This window comes from Diadema antillarum, unplaced genomic scaffold (assembly GCF_040938485.1).
Source record: "Diadema antillarum isolate AM-2024a unplaced genomic scaffold, OU_Dant_1.0 scf00000028, whole genome shotgun sequence".
Lineage (NCBI taxonomy): Eukaryota > Metazoa > Echinodermata > Echinoidea > Diadematoida > Diadematidae > Diadema > Diadema antillarum.
The window spans coordinates 1,011,383-1,036,288 of NW_027270917.1; the positions used below are offsets into that span (position 1 = coordinate 1,011,383).

At 40.4% G+C, this 24,906-nt stretch overlaps 1 protein-coding gene across 1 annotated transcript in view; it reads left to right on the plus strand.

Moving 5' to 3' along the window:
- Nucleotides 1–24,906, plus strand: part of LOC139735596 (TBC1 domain family member 31-like) — a 41,491-nt gene that overhangs the window by 2,121 nt on the left and 14,464 nt on the right. The window contains exons 2-9 of the mRNA XM_071646356.1: nt 13,491–13,646; nt 14,299–14,414; nt 15,018–15,196; nt 16,338–16,486; nt 19,336–19,495; nt 20,223–20,423; nt 21,950–22,204; nt 22,931–23,013. Of these exons, the coding sequence (XP_071502457.1) occupies nt 13,491–13,646; nt 14,299–14,414; nt 15,018–15,196; nt 16,338–16,486; nt 19,336–19,495; nt 20,223–20,423; nt 21,950–22,204; nt 22,931–23,013 (1,299 nt within the window). The remainder of the gene's footprint in view (nt 1–13,490; nt 13,647–14,298; nt 14,415–15,017; nt 15,197–16,337; nt 16,487–19,335; nt 19,496–20,222; nt 20,424–21,949; nt 22,205–22,930; nt 23,014–24,906) is intronic.

Genomic DNA, 24,906 nt, shown 5'->3' on the forward strand with positions numbered 1-24,906 from the left:
GGCCCTGTAAGCACCGTACCGTCATTCACCGTACATCACTCTGCTGCTACGATATTCCGAATGTATGTGCATGCAATCCATAGTCACCTGGCCATGACTTGTCTGCAGAAGATGCGCTGTATGTGCGCGGCCATTTCTAGTCCGGTTGAATGCAACACATGGACGATGTACGTTCGATGAGGAATAACGAGCACGCTGCTCACTTGCGAATTGCACAGCGTTAGCGAGCGAGTCGCGCACCACTAACACTCGACTTGCCTGCTACTATACTGCAGGTACGCGCAGTACGCACCACGCAACGGTATACCAAAGATCGTATACGGAATTCCGTATACGATCTTTGATTTTACTATTTAGTACTGTGAGGTTGAAATCGTTATATCGCTAAACAGTCCGTCTGGCTTGAGATTGAGTATGCGTGATTTCATGAGTTTGTTGGAAAGAAAATGTGAGGAGAAAGGGTGGCTTTTAAATCATTTGCTTGCCAGATTCGGGCAAGCATTTTTCCCTCTTAGGCCTACTCCAAAACGCTTCCCGACTTTGATTTTCACTTGCCGCGGGAAAGCGCTCACTGTAAATTCACTCGCGGTACGTACGTGTATCCGGTACTGGTAGCGTGCAAAAATGCGTGCAGTTTTCCATAGCCAAGTGCATACCATGACGCACCCCTCGGTTCAAAATAATGCGTGTTATTTTCCATAGCCAAGTGACGTACCATGACGCACCCCTCGGTCAAAAATTTGACGACAATGATGGGATTTTGACGCACCTCTCGGTCAAAAATTTGACGGACATAGCTGGTAAAATGACGCACACCTGGGTCACAAATTTGACGGACCAAACGAGGAAATGACGCACCCATGTCCGGGGGTAGTGGGGTGAGTCATTACATTGACAAGTGCATAAATGCATACACATAACCACAACTTTGTCCATCGGCATTGGCATGACAAAGACAATCTACGGTACTTGAATTTACTTGCGTTCAATCTCGCATCATCAGACAGGCAGTGAAGTAGGACTGATTTGTCTTGTTAGAAAGTGAATCAAATCCTCTCATGAGTCTCAGGCTGAGTCTGACCAAGTTAAGGGTAATGTTTTAAAATCACTTTAACTGTAACTGTACTGTAGGTGGTAAGCATACGTGTGCATTATCTTGTCTTGCCTTTCCAAAGATGCCCACATTTCCCACAATCAATAGGCTTGGACGGTTTCTTCAATGTATGGTAAGGGTACCAGCTATCGGCAGGGTACATCGACACCCTGCGTATCATGGCTGTTTGCGTATAGAACAAAAAGGTATGCGTGGGATTAAGTGCCATTTTATAGCTATGAAAACAGTAACAAAGAAATGAAAATCAAGCCAACAAAACAAACTAAACACGTTTCAATTACACATCCACACAGTAACAGCACATGACTATGAAATTCACATGTATTACCTGTGGAGGGAAGGGGTGCAGATCGTGAGGTACCCTTTTTCAGCCACGCGAAGAAAATGCATCGCACGTACTAAAATTGCATAATTTTACAACAGAGATTTGGATATCAACAGAACGGTCACAGGATTTGAAACTGCAGTATTTACAGCTTATTTGAGGAAAAACTTTGGTGAATTTGTTTTATACTTTTGGAATAAATGAGCTGCAAATTCATAGGGTGCCAATAGGTGGTACCCTCATTCATACAATTTAAATGCTAGTGATGCAGTGGTTGGTTAATTGCTGACCCTTGACATATTGTATCAAGGGTTGAAGCAGCCATTACTTCTTCTGGGAGGCTGTGCCAGTCCTTTGTGTTCCTTGGTAGGAAAGATGACCCTCTGTATTGTGTTCTGCAGGTAATTCAGTGCGTTAATTCATGTTGTTAGCAATACCAAATGTCTATTTTCATGAATAGTTTCATGAAGCACTTGGCATTTTAGTAGCACTTACACTGTACTGCAAAATGAGCAATTTAAGAGCAAAAAACAGATATCAAAAGTTCAGGCAATCAATTCCTGCATGTGGTGTTGGTTATGGGAGTGAAGGGCTAAGGTGCTTTTTAAAAGAGACCTGTTTATATTACATTTTCTTTGTGCTGAGTAAAAAGTTCCCCCATTCATGTAAGGAAATAACATTATAATGCATTGTACATGTATAACACATCATTTGTGTAACACCTCACTTGTATGAATATTATTTACCCTCAGGTAAACAGTGATTGAATCTGCTTCCCTCCTATTCAGCGAATGCAGAAAGACCATGCAAAGGAGGCTGCATCCCTGACCAGGCTTTGATGCAAACTCACTCATTGACTGGAAAGCTGTGAGTTTCAGCTTTCAGGATTTACTGAAAGTGCATTATTCAAAAGATTGACATTCTAGGTACATTTATACCATAACCATCATTCAGAACTTGACCTTACTCCTGTGGGAGGAAAAAACAACAACTTTATTTTGGAAGTGATGGTACATGTATTGTACCGTACCTGATAATTCTAATGACAACACAGGTACATTATTTTGTATGTCACCTAGAACTAAAGAGTGAACTTAAATTAAGAGTGAAATTTCTGTGAAGGCACATCTTTTAATCTTTACCCTGCCCCTTCATTCAAGGAAATGTACATGTATGTAGATTCTTCTCTTTCTTTATAATGTATATGGCAACATCCCATACATTTGACAGGTATGACAATATGCAGCATGCACCAATCAATCATTTTAATAGTGTATATTATAGTGTGCCATAGGTGCCTAGGTCTAGTAATTGGCCCATACCAATTTAATCAGTTTCGGAGGACATGAAAATGCATGTCAAATATAACTTTGAATGTAAAATTGTCTGTCACTTTTATTTTCATTTTTATTTTATTTTTTTTTTTTCGGGGGGGGGGGGGGGGGTTGGTCCAAAAAAAAATTGACTTAAGACAAAGTTACACTTCTTTGCAAAGACAGTTCTGGTTTGTAATTAAGCTAGACATGGGAAAAAACAAACAAACAAACAAACAAACAAATAGCACCATGAAGGCCAGAATTGTGTGAATTGTTCTGTTGTGATCTGTAGCTTTCTTACAGGCCTGTACTACCTCCCCATTCCCTTCTGAAACAATTTTGTCCCCTGTTTCCAGATATCATGTTTGACTCACTCCTGCATGTGCATAGTAGATCTTCAGCTTTAAAGAATGACCTTCTGATCTTGGTCACTCTTGCTCCTAGTTTGCTGGAGTTGCTAGTAAATATATGGTACAAAATTACTGGAAATATCATGTGTATAAAGGCATAAGAAAATAGTGCACATCAATATGTCTTAAATTTTTTTACACTGTTTCCATATATGCCTGCCTTTTTCGTTCTTCCAGGAAGGACTGTTTTAACTACTCATATGTGGTCGACACAGAACATCCGCAGTCACAGCCCTTCATCCTTCTTATTGGAGAAAGCAAATTATACACTCTTCAGGTACATGTATCTGCAGTTGTGGAGCACAGGGCATAGTCCTCAAGGCATTGTGGGTGCAGCTGATCTTGTCTTCAAGTTGATCTTTGTTCTAAATCGCAACTACTGGCCACATTGCATGGCGGTGAGACCATTTTAAAAGGGACTCCTGTACAAACAAGGAGGATTTGAAACTTTGGCATCCATCCCTTATTTTCTAAATTTGCCGAGTCAACCATAATGCAACCATTTATTTATCATCTCCACCCTTCCCGTATCAAGTCTGCATAATAAAACAGCATTTGCTTGAGAAGTACATACAATGTTATAGGGAAATAGGCACTGACCCTTTAATTGTGATCTCCTCATAACAGTGACCATGTTATTTCACAAGCCATTTGCCATTTGGATATTGTTGTATTTTGACTATACACCTGTACCATAAGGTACCTTTATATTGATATTATTAGTGCTTAATGTTTCTTTGAAACATGTACATGTATTCACTTTTCAAGGAGTTAGTTTAACTTATGATAATGTAGACAAGTATCGAATATGTGAAAAGCTGCTAATTCCATTATTACACACCACGCCCACACATAGTGTGTACAAGTTGACAAGGGATGTATAGAGCACCAAACTGTGACATTGCCATGGAGACTACCATAGACCTCACCTGGCCTAAATATCTGTCAACAGTATTGTTGCTAACCATGCTTGCACCTGGTTCCAACCCAAGTTACAACAACTCTCTTGCTTTTTCAGGAGTTGACCTAGAACTTGGAAAATGTGGCCACTATTACAGGTAAATGTGGTATGTAATTAATGTGTTGCCATGGTAATGTAAAAAATCTATAGAAAATCTAACCAAGATATTGTGGATCAAACTACTTTCAGTCTTTATAGTGTGAATGGTAATTTGAAAACACAAGATATAATTGTCTTCAACTGGCATCCTTCATGTATCACTTGAGTAGTGAAGATGTACCCCACGCAATTTCATCTATGTTCGTAAGAAGTGATCAAGTTCTTCATGATTATCATACAAGGCAGGCTAGTGTGCATCACTTCGCAGTTAGAAGTCGACTCAGGAGAAATGTGATAGCATAATACATGTACAGGTCCACAACACAAGAATTCTTTGCATAGCTCCCAGGTAGGCCAGTAGCCAACATACTATTCAAAAATGTGATGAAATTTCACCTTTTCACTATATACCTACATAGTACCTGTCACTCATGTGTGTATTTGACTTTGGAGTATGGATGTAATATTGTATTATGCTGCATGGCAATGAGTAAAATGATTAGCAGTAGACCAAGCACTTTATAGTGTACCTGAAGCATGTTACTACAGATTTTTGAAAGCTTCAAGTTTATCTTGAAACCCAAATCTATGAATGTTGACATAGCATCGAATATTATTTTCATTACATGTATAATCTTGAATACTTAGTTTGTACCTTCCTTGCATTAAATTAGTATTTGATGTCAGACAACTCATAGCAGGTCATTGCATTGGATATGCGTAATATATTGCTATTCTGTTTGCTACTTGATTTTGTGATCTGACTAGCTAAATTGAACCATGTAAGCACCTAGGTGCCCATTTTTGTTGTATTCCTTTGCTTATCCTGATTTTCTTGTGTTTGTGTTTGTAACTTCAATACATGTCCATATCACTGTAAATCTCAAGCCTCATCCATCCCTATGTATCCGCTCTTTCTTGCTCACTTCATTTGATGAACTCTGTACTGCTCTTTTCTCTCAATCCTATTCTCTCCTATATTTTTCCTGTCCTACATGTATGTACATGCGCATCCGAGCAATTGCCCCAGAGGGCAATTACCCCCTGGCTAAATACTGGTTAGTGGTAAGGTTAGAGTAAAGATTAGGGTTAGGATTAGGTCAAGGGTTAGGAGTTTGGGTTAGGGTTAGGATTAGGTTCAGGATTAGGATTAGAACCACGGGAAGGGTCCGGGGTAATTGCCCAGTTGGTAATTGCCCTAGACCCATGTACATGTAATACAAGTACTTTTTGTTTCTTATTATACTTAGAAAGATTGGTCCTTATGAGGTTTGAAAGTGAAATGTAAACAACTGATTTGTTTTATGTTGTTAAGTATGCATTTCTGCTAGGAATTTGCACTGTATTAATTCTTCTTCTTTTTTCAGATGGAGGAGATGAGAATAATATGCTTATAGAAAATTGGTCCAAGATACAAATTACATTGGTGTTAATTATCATACATATACTTCAATCATTCATAAAATCCAGTACCATACTACCGTTACTGTATTGTTTTGACAACTCATGTCTGTCCATTCAGATTTACAAAGTTGCTCATACAGTGTCAGATCTTGTGAATTTTCATTTTACATGTGAATGTGTTATATTACTTCCCTTCGCAAATGTTAACAGTATATGTATACACTGTACTTTATTTCTGCAACAGACTGCCATATTAGATCACATCAAATGAGATTGTATGTTGGAACAATTGTCCTGAATTAGTGTCTCAAGTGCTAAATTTGACATGTGTGGTTTGTATTAGTGTATGTACATTGTTTGATGTGTATTTCGAGTGATGTTTGTCATTTACCGACATAAGTTGGTTAAAATTCCTGTTAACTAATGTTTTCATTCGGTGGTTAAATTTCGAAGAAAAGATTTAGTGCAAGGCCACAAAACTTGCTTAAGATAAAACCGACCTCAGTTGGCTTTTGGTAATCACTTTACCCAACAGTTGTGTGGTTCACTTGGAAATCGACTGTCTGTTAAAATGCTATCCAGATTTCTGAAAGCGTAGATTTGATGGTGTAATGCAGATGTATGAATATGACATCCAAACTGACATCGTGTGTGTGTGTGTGTGTGTGTGTGTGTAGTTTTTGTTTTTGTTTGTTTGCTTGTTTTTTCTAAGAGGATGCAAAACTGCCATTAATTATTCCCATGCATAATACAATAACACATGTTGTGGAGAGTGAAAATGCTACTCTTGTTTTTCCATAGCTGGGAGTACAGTATGTGGGTGAGTTTATTATCGGCCGTTTGTTGATTACATTATACTCTACATACGTAGATCTAGTAGGTGTGAGTAGGAGAGTGAATGGTAGGCATATTCTCTAAAACATCCCCTCACCTTTGTAACTACACTTCCAAAAAGAGCATGAACTGACATAAATCAAATCAAACATTAACATTTCATCCATATAGAGTTCATCGGTAATAATGATAATAATAATACAGTATACATTGAATGTGCCAATTCCACATGACTAACGTGCTCAAGGCGCAGTAGGAAAAGTGAGTTATGAAGTACAAAAATCATTACACAAACATGCACATGAAAATGAATGACACAATCATGATGATCTATATATATATATATATATATATATATATATATATATATATATAGCAATAATAAAGTCACAACAGAGGAATGCAGGGAATGCATTAATAGCCAATCTTGATTTAATGAATAATCTGAATTTTCGAGGATTGGCTATTAATGCATTCCCTGCATTCCTCTGTTGTGACTTTATTATTGCTATTTCTAGTACTGCCAATACGCGGAACAACTACAATATATATATATATATATATATATATATATATATATATATATATATATATCATAATACCGGTATACTATTCTATGGTAAAAGATTGGAATGACAAGTAAAGAAGTATGTTGCTGGGTTTTTTTTAAGAGCTCATCTTTCATACAGTTGACTACTTTACCGACACCAGAAAAAAAGAAATACTAGTCATTTTCTCGTTAACATGAAACAAGATAAGATATCATTACTTTGGATGCTGACTAATTTTGTAGAAAGAAAAAACAAACAAAAAACAAACAAACAATAAAACAAGAACAAGGAAAATGTGACATTCGCAGATCATATTTGAGATATTGAGGTGTTGGATGTACACATTTTATGAACCGCCTTCTCAGTATATGTAGCAGTGGTCCGATGCAATAATTTCTACGTGCATACCAATATCAGTAACACAAGGAATATTTTGCAGTTTCATTGAACAGTCTGTGTTGAAAGTGTTCTTTTTGTTTTAAGCAAAAAGTTGAAAAGCTGAGATTCCAGTACTGATTGTCCAATAGTCTTCTTGCATGTTACTCATCCTTGATTTCCTTTATTGTTTGTTTCGTTTTGGAAAAGTGATTTTGTAAATTCTCAGATCCATGAGGAATGTATTCACGGTATACATGTGCGTATGATAATTATGTAATTGATTACTAGGCCTAGTAAACTGCAGGTGCCCAAGGGCAACAATCTAATTTGCATATTACGCGCGGCAAACCGCTCCAGTGTGCACAGCGTGCCGCTGCGGCAGAGTTTAGCGGCAAACCGCCGCCGCTGCCGCTGCCGCAAAACCGCTCCAATGTGAACGGCCCTTAAGGAGTCTCCACGCTTTTTTGCAATGCAACGCGAAAATGAAAGGACTGCGGCAATTCGCTTGATTATGTCCATAAAGCTTCACAAGTTTCCTAGTTACTCACGAAATTTGAGCAAAATCGGTTTGAGGCATCATATCTAAAATCATGGATTTAAATGCGATGTCAAACGACCCATGCGAATGCTGAAATGCGAGCGATTACTGGCGCGAGTGTCGCCAGGCGCGGCGGCGCGGCAATGCTTGAGTGCAGACGTGGCGACTGAGTACGTGGACTCAGTCGCCACGTCTGCACTCAAGCATTGCCGCGCCACCGCGCCTGGCGACACTCGCGCCAGTAATCGCTCGCATTTCAGCATTCGCATGGGTCGTTTGACATCGCATCTAAATCCATGATTTTAGATATGATGCCTCAAACCGATTTTGCTCAAATTTCGTGAGTAACTAGGAAACTTGTGAAGCTTTATGGACATAATCAAGCGAATTGCCGCAGTCCTTTCATTTTCGCGTTGCATTGCAAAAAAGCGTGGAGACTCCTTATAAGGGGTGCCCTGGGGGTTACTTGTAAGGGGGACGGGGTTACTTATAAGGGGGACGGGTTACTTATAAGGAGGGGCCCCCCTTGTGAGTGGGTTTCCCGAACTGATTCTGTGTGCTTGTGCAAGTGATTGTGAATTCTGTGAACATCGGTGAGCTGCTTATAAGACATCATTTTGTGCATCACAAGCAATGAAATGCCTCAAACAGTCGCCGATGATAGTCATTTAGGTTTCATCGACCCATGTAAGTATTCCTAGTAGTTTCTGTTGAAAAATTAAGGAAATATAGCGCCGCAAAGGCACCCGTTTGTTCAACATGAAGATCTGATATGGGAGCACGGCGCAGTTAGTACCTGTAGTGCCTCTAACCAAGGAGGCCCCCGGAGGTTGAAGAGATGGAGTACGGTATAAACAGCAGAGTTATTCCCTTTATGTTCGAAGCCGCCACTCAAAAATATTTGAAGCATGTGCCAAACAGGATCTGCCGCGCCGATACGAAGACAATTAACTGTCTCATTGCATCACCAGCCACTTTCGAAGGAAGATAATTTTATGTCTTTGACCCTTGAGCCTTGTGATGATGGTAACACCTGTTATTTTACTTTTCGCTATCCCTTCTTATCTGGGTGGTACAAACACGAGGATGCGCGAACAGAAATTGAGGAAAAAATGCTGAAATGAAAATGAAAATTTTACTTGACTGGGCATACGCGGGCACTAATCTGATATATCTTATCAATAAAGAATTATACTTGAAGATTATTACATGCTAGTTTCATTTGGGGAAATTAAGTCGAAAAGTGATAAAACCAGCTTTCCAGGATGTTACAGTTTTAAACATTTTCACATAATACAGCTCTGATTTACACTTTTGTGCAAATTTCTGAACGGAATTGACTTTTGTTTTACATGCTTTATTATTAAGTGAAATTTCATTTCGTTAATAGATTTAACGCAAGATATGGCCAACATTATGATAACGTTCAAAATGAATCTTCAGATTGCTCAGCAAGACGGCGGCTTGGAACATCGATCATCAAAGGCACAAGTGCACCTGTGCAATTCTTTTGTACATCAATAGAAATCTGACAACTGTTTGAATAAATTACAGCCAGTTGGAACTCCATGTATAAAAACCTCCTTGCTCTAATCAGCTCTAATGAAACACAGCCCTGTCGCTGTGCACAAGTGTAAAGCATGGCGTCTGGTCGGGCTATAGTGCCTGGTTACTCAGTACAGTTGTTCTAGACAAAAGGTTGGTTGGTGGTGGTTAAGGGGTGTGCATGATGTGGAGCCTCCCATATAATTTACTAGTACTAGTACAACTGTTCAAGGGAGGGGCGGGGGTAGGGCCATGTCCTTGATCTTAGAAAAGAAGTTGGCACACACACAACAACAACAAAGTCCACAAGCATGCGTGTATGAAACATCAAACAGCAGAGAAAAATGACAAGGAGAGAAAGAAAAGGAACGAATTTGTCCTCAACTCAAGACAACTATCGTCAGTCTAACGTTAGACAGATATATCCGTCTGTCTGGAGAGACTTTTATCATTTTTTGACTTTACCAGCTCTCCTCCGTAGACCGATCTTTCGGTCAGTCAGCTTTAGGGCCCTAAGTCTAACGTTATATTATCAGTGCAAGCTTTTGCTCTAATCGAGCAGTGCATGCGAATTTGAATACTGTACCTCCATGGCTCCAATAAGGCCTTATTGAATTCAAAGTGCATGATTGCCATTTTTGTATTCAACTGGCCATACATTAGCAGTGGTACACATGACATTTGCACATGAATGGAGCCCCACTAACTTCGCAAGATGGTGTTCAGCCTCATTGGCACTGACGAAACACCATTTTGAAAAAAATACTTTTCTGAATGTTGGACTTTGCCATTTGTTCTTGTTGTTGTTGTTGTTGTTGTGACATTCACATCCTTTGCTAATCACTCAAGTGCTCAGTGAAATCAGCCCTATTTATATAGCTCTGCAACTCGGTTTAGACACGGTAGCATTCTGGGAACTTGGCATTGTGCTACCTAACTGCGACCAGCCCGAACACGAAGTGTACAATGGAGCATGCCCCGGGGTTACATGCTACCCAGCTGCAGCTGCGCGCAGTGATGTCTGATGTGATGTATTGATCTAGATCAGTCTAGATCTACTATCTACATGTGTAGTGTTCAGTGTAGCTATGACCATACTTGTATGAGAGAGAGAGAGAGAAAAAAAGAAAGTTTGAAATGAGAATATTTTGAGACTGAATGTACTTATTGCTGTTCAAATCCCCAGAGAAGTTGAGTTGGATACAAGAAAAATAATTCAGAATGTAGTATGTACGGTAAGTTGAGAGTTGGAATTTTTTTTTCAGTTGTGAGGTGCAGTACTAAAAGGAATTCCTTCCCACTTTCTTCCATAGTTCACCTTCCCATGTGGCATGCCTAGTTTTTATCCAAGTTCAGCATCTCTGTCTTTTCATATTCTTACAAGGTCCCCCTAAGGTCATGTGATATTTATCATATTTTGAGTAGCTTTTCTGCTTTCCCTGTGGCTGTAATTTTGTCAAAAATAGTGTGTTTCTTTTATTGCCAACTGTACCATAACACTACCTGATAGTAAGCAAATAATCAACGTTGGTGAAGGTGATGGGACAAACTATCACTTCCGAGGCGATCTGGATGTAGCTATCTTTCCGAAGCGCAGCTGAGGAAAGATAGCGTACACATTCAGATCGCCGAGGAAGTGATAGTTTGTCTCATTGCCTGAAACTAAAAGTTGATTATTTGCTTTATATTCCACATCTAGGGTCCTAGATATTCCCATTTCATTCCAGAATCTAACGTTACATCTGAAACCGTAGCTGTCTTTCATCCGCCTTAGGGCTAGGGGTATAAAGTACAGAATACACTGTACCGGCGGCAACCAATCACGGAGAGCGCAAATCGCTCTGAAAAGAGCGTACGCTTGCCGATACACACGAGAGATACACTGTAGCAACTGTAAATATTAATCCGCTCTGCGATACGGTCCGTGATTCGGCTGAGAGTGTGGTATTCATAGGTGGTTTTCGGGGGTTTCGGGGCTTGTGTAGGCTATAAACGACGTAACCTAGCAATACGACAAGGATCTAGAATCTACGTAATATTATTTTACATGTGTTCTAGTTTACTTACCAATCATGTTGTTGCTAAAACGATGTCCAACGTGGTCGTTAGAATTCTAACGCTAGTTGTAAATGTTCACAACGCAGTTGTTAAACTGAAATGTCGCATTTCTGTTCTGGTTCTGAACTTGCACATTTCTGTTCTCAACCGGAGGCTGAGCAACGAACAATTCTGTGTTATCCACTGCAGCTAGCAAACGTTCCACTTGACTGTTTGAAATATCCAAAAAGTCATCAATATCATCATCAATATTACCACTATTATTACTAACTTCAGCAGTTTGTTGTGTTTGGTTTTGTGTGCATCGCTGGTCTTGCTGGCCGTGATGAGATGGACCTGGTTCTTGTTGTGCATGTCCAAGTGCATTAGATATTGTTTCACTCATTTTCATTTTTTGTTGGTCGCTCGTTTGCGCGTAATGTTTGATGCTTGTTTCAGATCTATGCCCTGAAACAGTCATAATGTCCCTTGAAGGAAAACCGGCATGATCAAGAGTGGTAATGGATGTTGCTCTTAGACAGTGATTAGTGTAGTCAGTCGAGCATCCTGCTTCCCTGCTAATCGTCTTCATCATACTTCCAAGAGTGTGAATTCCAACTCGAATGTTGTCATACCAAGGTCCATCTCCATATCGTCCAGCTCCTTTTGGTTTTTGCCAAAGAAATGGCGATTTGGGATTTAGTTTAGATTTGTATTTCAGGAGTGTTTCCACAGGGCACCTACTACTCCCAGGTATTTCGAACATATGTCCTCCTTGGCTGTTCGAGTCGTCGTCAGGGTGATTCTTTGTAGCTTTGTCGACGATGCGAAAATAACGGTGACCATTTTGTTCACTAAGAATAAAGTCATCAGCCTTCATATCATGCAAATTTTCTTCTCCTCGGTTAGCAAAATGGGTCATAATATCCACAAATACTTTACGCTGTAATCGACGCGGAGTGTCCAAGTCCAGACTGTTTTGAATTTTGTTCATGTCGGTTTCACTAACAGTTTTGTGATGTTTTACGCTAGCTTTTCCTTCCACTTTGAGCTTCCGAAGAACAGTTTTAAACACACGACCCGATTTCGCAAAATCGGTGTCCTTGATAATGTCGATGTCTCGCAAATTCAGAAAATACTTCTGCAAACCATACCGCAAGGCCTGCATGGATTTTTTCCGGTACGACTCGCCACTACGCGATTTCACACCCGCGTAGAACTTTCCAAGAAGCTGATCCAACGTTTTCAAGTCGATGTCCGCGAGCTGGTCGAAATCAACGTCCCCTAGAGCACCACAAAAATCCTTAAATATTCCGAGACTAAACTTCAACTGTCGTTTCGTATTCTTGCTTTCACTGCCCTGCAGCAAGTCATCAATTTCAGCTTCGCTAAGCAGGTCAAATCTGGGGATTTCTGCGGCCATTTTGTTGATTGAGCTATGATCGACGCGATGCTAAACAACGTAGGCCCTATGTGCTACGTTTCTAATACGTACCTACGTACGTCTATGTACGGTACGCGGCACTACTTTAGAGACCATGGGTGATGCGCGTAGCTGATCGCGCACAGCTGCTGCACCTAAGTAAAAGTGCGTTGCACTGTGTACTATCAAGTGACCTAGGTCACATGATAGTCCACAGTGCAACGCACTTTTATTTCGCGCGTACTCGTCTTGCGTTAGGACTGTGTGGACTGTGTGGAGATCAGCGAAACAAAAGGGCCTATCAACATAGAGTGTAACGAACTTTTCTTCTCAGGTGATGTGATGGGCAAAATTACGCTTCATCACGTGATCAGCTCTGGACCAATCCTATTGCAACATTCTTAGTATGTGGAATATAATTCCTTTTATACTACTGACACACCCATTTCATGGTGTTGGTATTACAGATCTGTCTTTCCTCTGTTGTTTCTCTCTTTTTGGACAAATGTTGAAGTGGAATAACAATCAATGTGGTTATTTTCCCTGTTCACCTAGCTTGATGATTCAAATCAGCAAAGACACCAGTGGCACATTGACGTCTCAGGGCCATGCTATCCGATTCCTACAAGCAGCGTTTGATGCTGGCGGGGAGCGCTTCGTCGCCGGTGACCACCAAGGCCACATCTATGTGTTTGATCTGCATAAAAACAGGTATTGTGCAACGCTGCACTCTGGCACTGGTTCGATGGTCCAGGACCAGTAAAAATCCCTGTTTGACCAGTAACTTTCTCAGGAATAGACCAGTCAAAACATGGAAAAACTGGGTACCTACTGGTCCGACTGACAGGTCGGACCTATAGAATAAATTGGTTAGAGTGCAGCCCTGTATTATATATAATCGTTTTGTGTCTCATTTTTTTTTTTATTGTGTTATGGACCTTTTTTTAATTTTTAGTTTATGTGTTTGTGGATGCATAGTGAATAAAAGATGATGACAAATCTGATTAGTCTATTTTGGATTGTTTTGAGGCTTTTTTTTTTTTTTAATAGGAGAAAAAAAAAATTTTTTTTAATCGTAAGATGAGTGACAAACTGAACAACCCATTTTGAACAAAATCTACAGTAAGATTTGACCTCTAAATGTCTAGGAAAATCCTAGTTATGACTGTAATATCCAGTTTTCCCTGCTGTTCTCTTCTCTGTCAATTTTTGATGTATATGATATATCTTGGTGCACACTTATATTCATATATATATTTTGTTGTTTTTTTATTCCATTCTTTTCATCTTAATCTACAGGAAGCCTCTCATGTTTGATCCATATGTTTGATCGATTGCTTCTTCTTTTTTTTTCCATTTCAAGGTTCCAGCTCGTCCAGAAAACTGGAGTGCCATGCACAGCCCTGGCGTTCAATTTGCGCCACAAAACGGAGTACCTTGTGGCACTGTCGGATTGTTCCCTGAAGTGCTATGACACAGGTAGAATGAGACATCCTTTCGACTTGAAATGTTGCCTCATTAACAAGTTTTGTCTGTGTTCCCTCCCCCCCCCCCCCCCATGTCAAGTTGCCTATGAGTTTAGCTATTTAAGTAGACAAGATTTGGTATATAGTGTAGGATATTTCTGCTATGTTATTTGTAGTTTTCTTCATGTTCGCTACTCCTGCAGGCCGATTAAATTTGCTGTCATAACACAGACTACCAGTAGATACCTTTTACCATAGAATGTGTGTGCTGCTGAGCCCGTAGCTGCCATGACAGCAGTGAGGTGTTTGAGGTGCTTGCAGAATTGCCATGATCTTCTGCAAGATTAAAAAACATGCAAAATTCATATTTACCTGGCCGAGCGTTATGATTATTGAAACTGATTGACAAATTGCCCTACATCGACGTTAATAAGCACGGAATTGATCAGTGTTTTAGTAGTAGCCACAATAAAAGCCTCGACGTTAGCCTCAACGTTGTAGATTACTGGCACGATATCTTCCAATTTTACTGTAGTTTCTGCAGTTTTTTAGGGGATTGCCAGCTGTCACCAGTGCCCCAATCATAAACTTAGTGCTGCCTGTTTGAATGATGTAGATACCAAAGAGATGGTGGCTTGGATGAAGGGACACGACACACCAGTTCACTCCATTTCTGTCCACGCCTCTGGCCGCTACGCGCTGACCACGTCCAGTGACACCTCCCTCCTGTGGGATCTGGATACCTTCACGCGGAAGAGGAAGCTTAATGTCAAAGATGACGTCAATATCACCAAGGTAAAAAGTAAAGTACAAACTAAGACTGATGCCATACACTTGCCAAAACTTGAAAAAGAAGTCAACGGTATACTGTAAAACACGATATTTTTACGACGTGAAATTTTCGCGAATGGGAGCAGACGGCCTTATTCGCAGCATGAAATTTTCACGAGTTGCCTCTAACATTGAATGCATATAGTGTAGACAAGATCTTTAGCGTGCATTTTAATCTTGCAAAACTCGGCTCGCGTAAAATGTGTGAAATTAAAATGCACGCGGACATTCCTCGTTTTACAGTAAGTCATACGTGTGTGCATTTGTAATACCATAATATCACTCAGCGTGCTTAAAAAGTCAGTACAAAACTTCAGCCTCTTTTCGTCTAAGTTGTGGCTCTACTTTGAGTACCTCTGATATGAAGTGTTTGCCTTTCACTGATGATCTCACTGATCATTCTGATTTGAGGATCATCATTTTTACAGTTATTATTGTCGTCATCTGTATCATTTTTCCTGTAATTACCTCCCCCAAGGGGGGAGGTTATGTTTTCGTTACCGTTTGTTGTCCGTGTGCAAAATAACTCAAAAAGTTTGGAACGGATTTAGATAAAACTTGCAGGGAAGGTTGAGAATGACAGAAGGAACAGATGATTACATTTGGTAGTGATCTGGAAATTTTTATGGATTTTTTGAAGGATTTTCGATATTTTGGCAGGTAGGATCAATGAACTTGAGAGTTCAAGCTGCGCATTTTTGAGGTTTTCATACGTGCACTAAAGTGCGTGCTCTAGTTTCTGCTAGGGCAAGGCACGCCGTGCAGCCGATGATTTATGACGCAACAAAGGCTTCTACATTGGGAAATCGGGCGATTTTTCAGCATGCATACGTATGGATGGAAATCACTGATCTCTATGGAAGAGCAAGATCATCGGAGTAGCTGCTTGGCAGAGGTCTGCGCTCTCAGAGTGCTTTTCTAGTTTTCCTGTGATTATTGATTATATGCTTATGGTGATTCCTAGTTCTTTGTGACCATCATCTGTACAGTTAATGATATTTGAATTGTATCAACTAGTTAATGCCAACATTTGTAGTTGATTGGTAATGTTACCTTTGTGATTGGTATTGTGTAATGCACCATAGTTTGTTGTTTCTCCGTGTAGGTGTTCTTCCTCCCACTCAGCAACACAATCATGACCTGTTTCCGAGATGACACCATCTTTGCCTGGGAGTCGGACACACTCCAATGCAAGTACCAGCTGCCCATTCCGCCAGGCGACAGGGCCCACTACAAGGCGTTTGCCACTCCGAGGTAAAGGCTGTGAAATGTAGGGATTAGATATGGAACTGTTTCAGCACCGGAGAATTACTGGTAAAAATCGTAGGCAGTTTTGAATTAGAACATAATATGTACGTGGCAGTAAAGATTACCAAAACATGGTCAGTGGATGGAATAAGCTCTTTTTCCTGAAAAGTATAGGTTACACATCCAATATATTAATGTAGCTTCTGCACCAGATTTCTACTAGTATTTGTATGACAAAAGAAATAGTGATTGCTTTTGAAGAGGATATATAATTTTTTTTTTCATTACAATTTGTTAATAATGTGAACACAAATTTTGTGATCATGTTTTTTCTCTTGAGCTTCAGGCAAACTTTAAAGCATATAACTAAGTTATGGTTGGACTGTGATGAGAAATTGCATGGTGTACAGTTTGTGTACAACATTTAGGCCCAGAAATATCATCCCTGAAAATGTGGAAGAAAGTGTGTTAGATTGGCCTATTTTGTTGACTGTGTTCATAGCAAAAGTTGTTGTTGCTCAGTTTCAACAGCTATAACCCAAATGGTTGCATCACCTGTTCAGGAAACACACACAAACACACGCACACTCACACATATCATGTGCCCTGTGCTTGCACTGCATTTTCTTGAGCGGAACCTACCATGAATAGTCAAATTAGTATAGATCCACATGCCTGTAGGCACAAATGGTAATAGACTATGCCTACATTATCTTCACACCCAATACTTAGCTGTATATTTATACCCCCGCCAAACGAAGTTTGACTGGGGGTATATAGGAATCAGCGGACGGTCGGGCGGTCGGGCGGTCGGTCGGGCGGTTGGGCGGTCGGGCGGTCGGTCCGTTGCAAATCTTGCGTCGCGAACTACTTCCTCAGTTTTCAACCGATTCCCATAAAACTTGGCACAGATGTGTGCCTTGGGTTGTAGATGTGCAAGACGTATTTTTTGACAGTACCCAAAAGTACGTTGCCATGGTAACGGCATATTATGGGCAAAAATTTGTACAAATCTTGCGTCGCGAACTCCTCCCACAGTTTTTGATCAATTTTTATGAAATTAAGTTCAGATGTTCATCTGAATATGTTAATGTGCAAGACACATATTTCCGCAGTGGCAAAAAGTGCGTTGCCATGGTAACGGCATGTTATTGGTAAAATATAGGGCAAAATGCTTCATGGCAAAACTACTTCATCAGTGTTCTTCCAATTCTCATGGAATTCATATTGAATGTTTGTCTTAGGATATTCTCATGGTCGGACATCCGGGTATTTTGCGTGTCACGGGGTCATGGATAGCGTTGGAGTGAAAACAAACCACTCGCGTGAGCCTGGAGTGAACGCTGTACGTGTTTTCTGCCGGGGCGCCCCGCGAGCATAGCGCTAGCGCAAGCTGGTACTGTAGCTGTGCGGGCGGCAGGATTAGGCCCTAGGCCTACTCTAAATTAGGCCCTACCCTAAGTACTACAGTACTAACGTTAGACCTACCTGAAGTTTCTATGAGGTACTAAGTAAGCGTAGATATCGGGGTAGGGCCTACTCAAAGAGGTTCTACTGCACATCTGGCCATTTTGTCGGGTCGTTGATCCAGAGTCCTGCCGCGATTTCATACGGGCACAGGTCCAGTCCGGCCGCCTTAAACTTGGCAAAATACCGGGACCGATCGATCGACAGGATCCAGATTTTTAGAATATTGCTGGCAAGACATGATGCATGTATCTCATGAATGATGGCACAAATGACAAAATGAATAATGAAAAACAGTCCCCATGTCTGAGCTGCGTAGAGTTGCACATAAATTATACGCGTCGCACATGCACAGCATGCAGTATGCGCATTATGCAGGCTTAGCGCTTGCAAGCTGTTTGTTTTCACTCCAGTCGACCGGAAGTGATGTGTAGCCGACCGCAAGAATAGGTCAGCATGACACATTTCTTGACAGTGACAAAAAGTATGTTGCCATGGTAACAGCTCACATATTATGAGCCAAAATGATGGAAAATTTTGTGTTGCAAACTACTTCCTCAGTTTTTGCCCAATTTCCATGAAACTTGGTACAGATGTGTGCCTTTGGTTGTAGATGTGCAAGACGCATTTTTTGACAGTACCCGAAAGTACGTTGCCATGGTAACGGCATAGTAATGGCAGAAGATCAAGGAAAGATCTTGCGGATTTAACTACTTCCTCAGTTTTTTGACCAAAGCTTATGAAATGTGGCACACACCTTGATCTTGGTGGGAAGATGTGGAAGACATATTTTTCGGACGTGTCGGAAGCTGCGTTGCCATGGTAACGGCATATAAATGGCAGAAGATCAAGGAAAGATATTGCGGATTGAACTACTTCCTCTGTATTCGACTGAAGCTCATGAAATGTGGCACACACATTGGTCTTGGTGGGGAGATGTGCAAGACATATTTTTTGGACATGTCGGAAGCTGCGTTGCCATGGTAACGGCATATTAATGGTGGAAGATCAAGGAAAGATCTTGTGGATTGAACTACTTCCTCAGTTTTTGACAAAAGCTTATGAAATGTGGCACACACAATAGTCTTGGTGGGAAGATGTGCAAGACATATTTTTCGGACGTGTCGGAAGCTGCGTTGCCATGGTAACGGCATTTAAATGGAGGAAGATCAAGGAAAGATCATTCCTTGGGTAAGACTGTCGTCACGGGGCGGGGGTATTAATCACCTTAAGTGATATTTCTAGTTATTGCCAGTAAGTACAGGTATTTGTCATCCTATATAGACCCATGGCAGGTATGCTTGTTTGCCATTTATCCCAACTTTGTCGTTAAGGAAGTTGGCAGCCATTCTCTTTGTCTCTTGCTTCACTGTACTTCTGTTAAATAGGGATGGGAGACTTCTTGTGGCTGGTGGCAAGTCACAGTTCCTGCACATCTGGGCCCTGGACAGCCGACGGCTCCTCAGGATAGTTGAGATGCCGGCCAAAGTCAGGGCCGTCAAGCAGCTCCACTTCTTGCCTGAGAGTTTTGATGGGGGCGCTAGTCAGGTGAGCATAGTCAGGAGATAGTTTTATCTATTCTGTGATGGATTTAAATTTCTGTTTTTGTTTTTTAGTTCCAGTCCAACTTTCCTGTTTGTGTTTTTTTTTTCACTGTTAGCAAGAGGGGTCAACTTGAGTTGGTATGTAGAAATGAGAAGTGCTACTATCATTTGAAATGATTTGTTCAGACAGGTATAAGTCATTTACTAGTTATGGTATGTGGTGCCATAGATATTAGAGGGCACCATTGTCACATGATTGCACTGATTTCCATTGGTCACCACATTACAAATTGTCACCTGTTAATGATCTGTCAGCCTCTGATGTTCATCGCTCAAAAAGAAACTTGCATGAGCAGCATGTGTATAAATACATGCAGTGATCAAAATCATGATACATCTTCGGCAGAGCTGTCAAAATATCTAGCTTCTCTGATTTACACATACAAAGGCAATTAAATGGTAGACCCTATATCATATTTGGTGAGGCTGACTATGTGGTGCAAAGCTCAGAAGAATATGTAAAAATTTGGGTTCCTTTTTTCAAAAGTATTTTACAATGATTTCAACATGCCATTATTTCAGTTTTGTGGGGATGAAGTGGCAAGAGACAATTCATTATGAATGTGTACTATCCATTGTTGACATGATAACCCACTATATAGTTGCTTTTTATAAAATGCAACCCTAGTGGCTTTGTCAGTTAAAATTCTCTAAAATTCGTAACACTTTAGATGGTTGGTGTGTTGAGCCAGGACGGACTGGTCAGGTTTGTCCACATCCACAGCTGCCGGCTGCTGTTTGACCTCGGCAGCCTGGATGACAGGGCGGTTCACTTTACGGTCAGCCCCTCGGGCCGCAACATAGTAGCTGTGATGGAGAGTGGAAGACTGAACATATACAGTGTGGCGGCACTCCTATCAGATTTCAACAAGGTGAGATATATAGCAATGTACATCAGCTTCACAATTTCATGTGTCTGTACCATATGTCCCCAAAAACAATTACAACGGTACCCTCAGCAATGATAGCTTTAAAACTAGTCAATCAATCCAAATACAATTTCAGGGTGTGAAACTATAACTCATTGCCCACATCTTACAGAAAACCCTATTTGATTTGCTTCAATGGTCAAAGAGTAAAGAGGAGTTTTGTAATACATGTCAGGAATCCCTACCCTCCAAGTTCTGTCCATTGTGTTCACACATCAATATGCAGTTCCAAGAGCATCCAAGTGCTAGTAAACTTGGAAGAATCAGACCCATGACATGTTTTACAACAATCCACATTTCTCTGTGACTACTTAACCAAATTGAATGGAGTTTTCTGCAAAATACAGCTGAGATGTTCTATTTCCAGACCCTGAAGTAGCATTGAGACAGTTTAATCATATTGGGAGTTATCAATGGGAAAATTCGATTGAATTTTTTTTTGGGACATAGTGTACTGTCAGTTTTGTTTGGATGTTGTAGGTGTCTAGTTTTCATATTGTTCTCATAACTCCTAGGCCCTGTTTTATGAAGAGTTATAATTGATTATATAGTTGATTTCTATCATAAGTCTATGGCAGCCTGTGTAGTAAGGAAATTTATGATCGATTACATATTTTGATAAAACGGGACCCTACTATCGTAATTTAAGAGTTAATTACCTGGCAGTAAGTATAGACTCTGTTTTTTAAATTAAGAGTCACTCACGAGTCAAATAAAGTGTAAAGAGGTATGAAATGTTATGGAAAATCTAGTATGGCACAACTAGTGTCCTTTGCATATCATAGTGTTTTTGACAAGATATTATCAGTCAAGAGTAAATGATAATGAATTTGAAAGATACTGAGAAGAATTTGTGCCCTTGTGGCTTGCAGTTCATGCTATCACATAACCAGATGTGAGAGCTAGCCAGAGTAGTCGCTGCCTGTGAAGAGGAAAATGATGAGAGGCTTGGTGGCCATGTTTTACATTTTTTCTGCTGATAATTTTATAATCATGTTGTGTCTTTGTATTGCCATTTTCATTCTCTCACAAAATATTTTGGAATAATTATCATTGGATCCATTGGCAATGCCCCCTCTTTTCACACAGTTTGCATTTCTTTATATGTGTTTGTGCATGAGTGTTTTTCCAGTGACATTCCAATTTATGCCTTGGACAATTTCTATTCTTATAATTCTAAATCATTGTAAAAGTTTCAAATGCTGTATACGCCATATTTTCGCGAGTCTAAAATTCATCGAATCGGGAATTCCCAACGATTTCACAAGTGGTTAGATTCGTGATCGTGGAGTTTGTCTTTATTTTCGCGAATAGCACCTGACTCGCAAAATTCGCGAAAATAAAAACCATGCGAAATATTTGGCGTATACAGTAGCTGGTTCATGACAGCACAAACTGACAGAATGTAGCAATAGCACATCACTCAGAATAGACACTCAATACTTTGATGAATGTTTATATGTTTCTAGCCGCCTCCTCCATTGGTGAAGGCTACATCACAACGCCAAGGCAGTGCGACATCCCGCAGACAGAGATCGACCCTCAGGTCGATGACACCCGGTAGTCTTGGATCCCAGTCTTTTGGTGCAGCTAGCGTGGGTGGAGGAGGAAGGGGAGGAGGCAGAGATGGCAAGCCCAAGGGACGGAATGGCATTGGGAGGAGACTAGATACCACTGTCAGGGTGGAAGTGAATGGGGATGATGAAGATGATGATGACAGCCAGGTGAGAATTTCAACTTCATTTTCGTCGGAAGTGGATTTCCAGTAGCAATGAATTATCACATTTTGTTTTTGCCATTATCCCTGCAGTAAAATTATATACCACGTGCTTAGATTGACTTCAGGATAGTAAATCTTCAATATGAGGCCTCTGCAATTTCTTTTGATATTTTTATCACAAATGGATATCTGGTATTGTAATGGCGTGTGTCAGATTTCTGCTGGAGAGAGTAATGCTTTTAGCCCACCCAACTGGAACAAGTGAAAGCATTCTTGGATTGTCCTCTTCTTTCTATCAATTTGTGGAGCAATATTCTGCACGTGTCTTGCATGCCATGGGTAATTTAAGATCTGCTTGAAAAGAGCTCACCATTTCTGTGTGCAATGGGAAAGAGAAAGAAAAATAGTTTGATTTGAACAGAATTGATTTGCATTGACTTGTTTTTACGTAACTACTAAGATAGCGGTGAACATTTTTAAGCAAGCAGTTTTGTCCCCTCCTATGGACTAGGTAATGAGGATAAGGTGCCTTGTCCTAGGGACACAACCACTGCAGGCAGGGGGTTTGTGATAGATAGTCTATGATTTTACCTGCTGAGCCACAACAGCTCCTTTGTGATAGTACCCTCACTAGACACATGTATGGTGTCCTTATGCTGTATGCAGTCATGTTTAATTCATTTGTCCCATTTCTTTGTTTCTCTGTATTTGTTGATTTGTTGTCAACCAGATTTCCCCTCTGCCAGAAGGGCTGAGTATGAGCAGACTGACAGCCATACTGAAAGGCTATGGGGAGTATCCTGCCAAGTACAGGTGAGAGAAGAAGAAAAGAACAATGCCAAGGACTTATGTGATGTGATGTTCCTCAAAGATTGGAAAGCAAAACATGCAGGGATGCCAGTTTTCCGGCAATAGCCGGAATTCCGGCTTTTTCATATTTTGGTGTCCAATTTCCGGCTTCTTGATATTATTTCTGTCTGTGTGGGAAAGCCGGAAAACACGAGAAAGAAAGAAAGAAAGAAAGAAAAACGAAAAAATATGATCATCTAAACTTATGGGACATTCACTTTCACGATTTCCGTAGTATGTTTCGCATATACTTGGGCATGAGAATATCACAAAACGACTGTCATGCAAAACTAGCGCGATGTTGCTGCTGCATGCAACATGCAACACGTGCGATGATAGTGATCGAACAGTGTGTGATGTTTCTATGCGATGTACAGTACTACATGTGCGGTGCATGAATCATTCTTCGCTCTCGCTATAGCTACAGCGCTGAGACGGTGTGGTGAGTCGATTGAGTCAGCTGAACGAAGCAAAACTATGGATTTTACGGCACTAGGACTTCTTTATTTTTGCTACAAATTCCTTTTTTTTTCTAGAATACCACCACATTATTGTCTGGAAAGCGTTATACCAGCACGTGCGATTGCGATCGAACAACGTGTGGTGTTTCTAGGCGATGTACTATATGTGCGGTGCATGGATCATGCTGCGCTCTCGCTATAGCTACGATGAGTCGATTGATTCAGCTGAACGAAGCAAAACTACGGAGTTACGGCACTAGGACTTTTTTATTTTTGCTACAAATTCATTTCTCTGGGGAATACGACCACATTATTGTCGGGAAAGCGTTATGGAACATCCAAACGACGGAGTTACAATACCGTTAGTACCGCATCGGAACTTCTTTACAAATTTTCAGATTCATTTCTTTATCATGTTAGGAGATGTTTATTGGATAGGTACCACAGCACCACTTGCACAGCGTCTGGAAAGTGTGACGGAACATTACAGTAATGTATCATTTTATCAAAATGTTATCAATGTTAGAATTGGTATCTGATGAGTGAAGTTATCAGCTCTATTAATTATGTCTTCTTTGCACCTTTTGACAGCATTAGACTTGAAATGTACATCTTACCGGTAATTCTCTTTTCATTATCTGGATCACACAATTTATCTCAAATTTATCTGGAAAGTGGCTCAATTACCCAAAATATTACCCATAAACTAGGAATAACTTTTAGGGAAAAAGGTCCCTCAAATACGCTCAGATTGCAGGAGAGAGCATCTAGAACCCCAAAGCTTCCGATGGGACTTCGCGCTCGTGATGTGCACTTCACGCACATTTTAGCTCACCAAATTTTTTTCAGGCCCTAGAGCCATTTGCCACTGGCATCCCTGAAACATGTCATGGTGGTAATCGTCTGTTTACTGCAACCCTAATTTTCTGCCAAATTTTACGTGTAGATAGTGCTTTGATAGATATTGGATTGGCTGAGTGTCAGAATTGGCCATAAGGAAGTACGTCATTTCTTACATTTTTCTTTTTTTTAATTGTTGAATGTGTGAGGTGTCCCCAAGTCATCATATTACAGGTTAAAGGTTGTTGTCTATCACGTGAATGATGACCTAGAGATCATAGCTTTGATGTTGTGATATGTTTTCTGTGAGAGTTCTCAATGAGTTGTCATATTTACCTGCAATGATGTATATTTACCTCATGTTTCATGGAGACCCCAGTAATGTGATGCAAATGAGAGCTTATACCTGTATCAATAGTGTATCAAATTATTTATATTTCAGCATGTGGATAAGTGCATGATTTAAACCTCCGCATATTAGTGTGCATCTTTTTGTTCCCCTCCCATCACCAAGATTTTGTCTAATTGTTTGTGTCTAGTCACAAAATGCTCATCT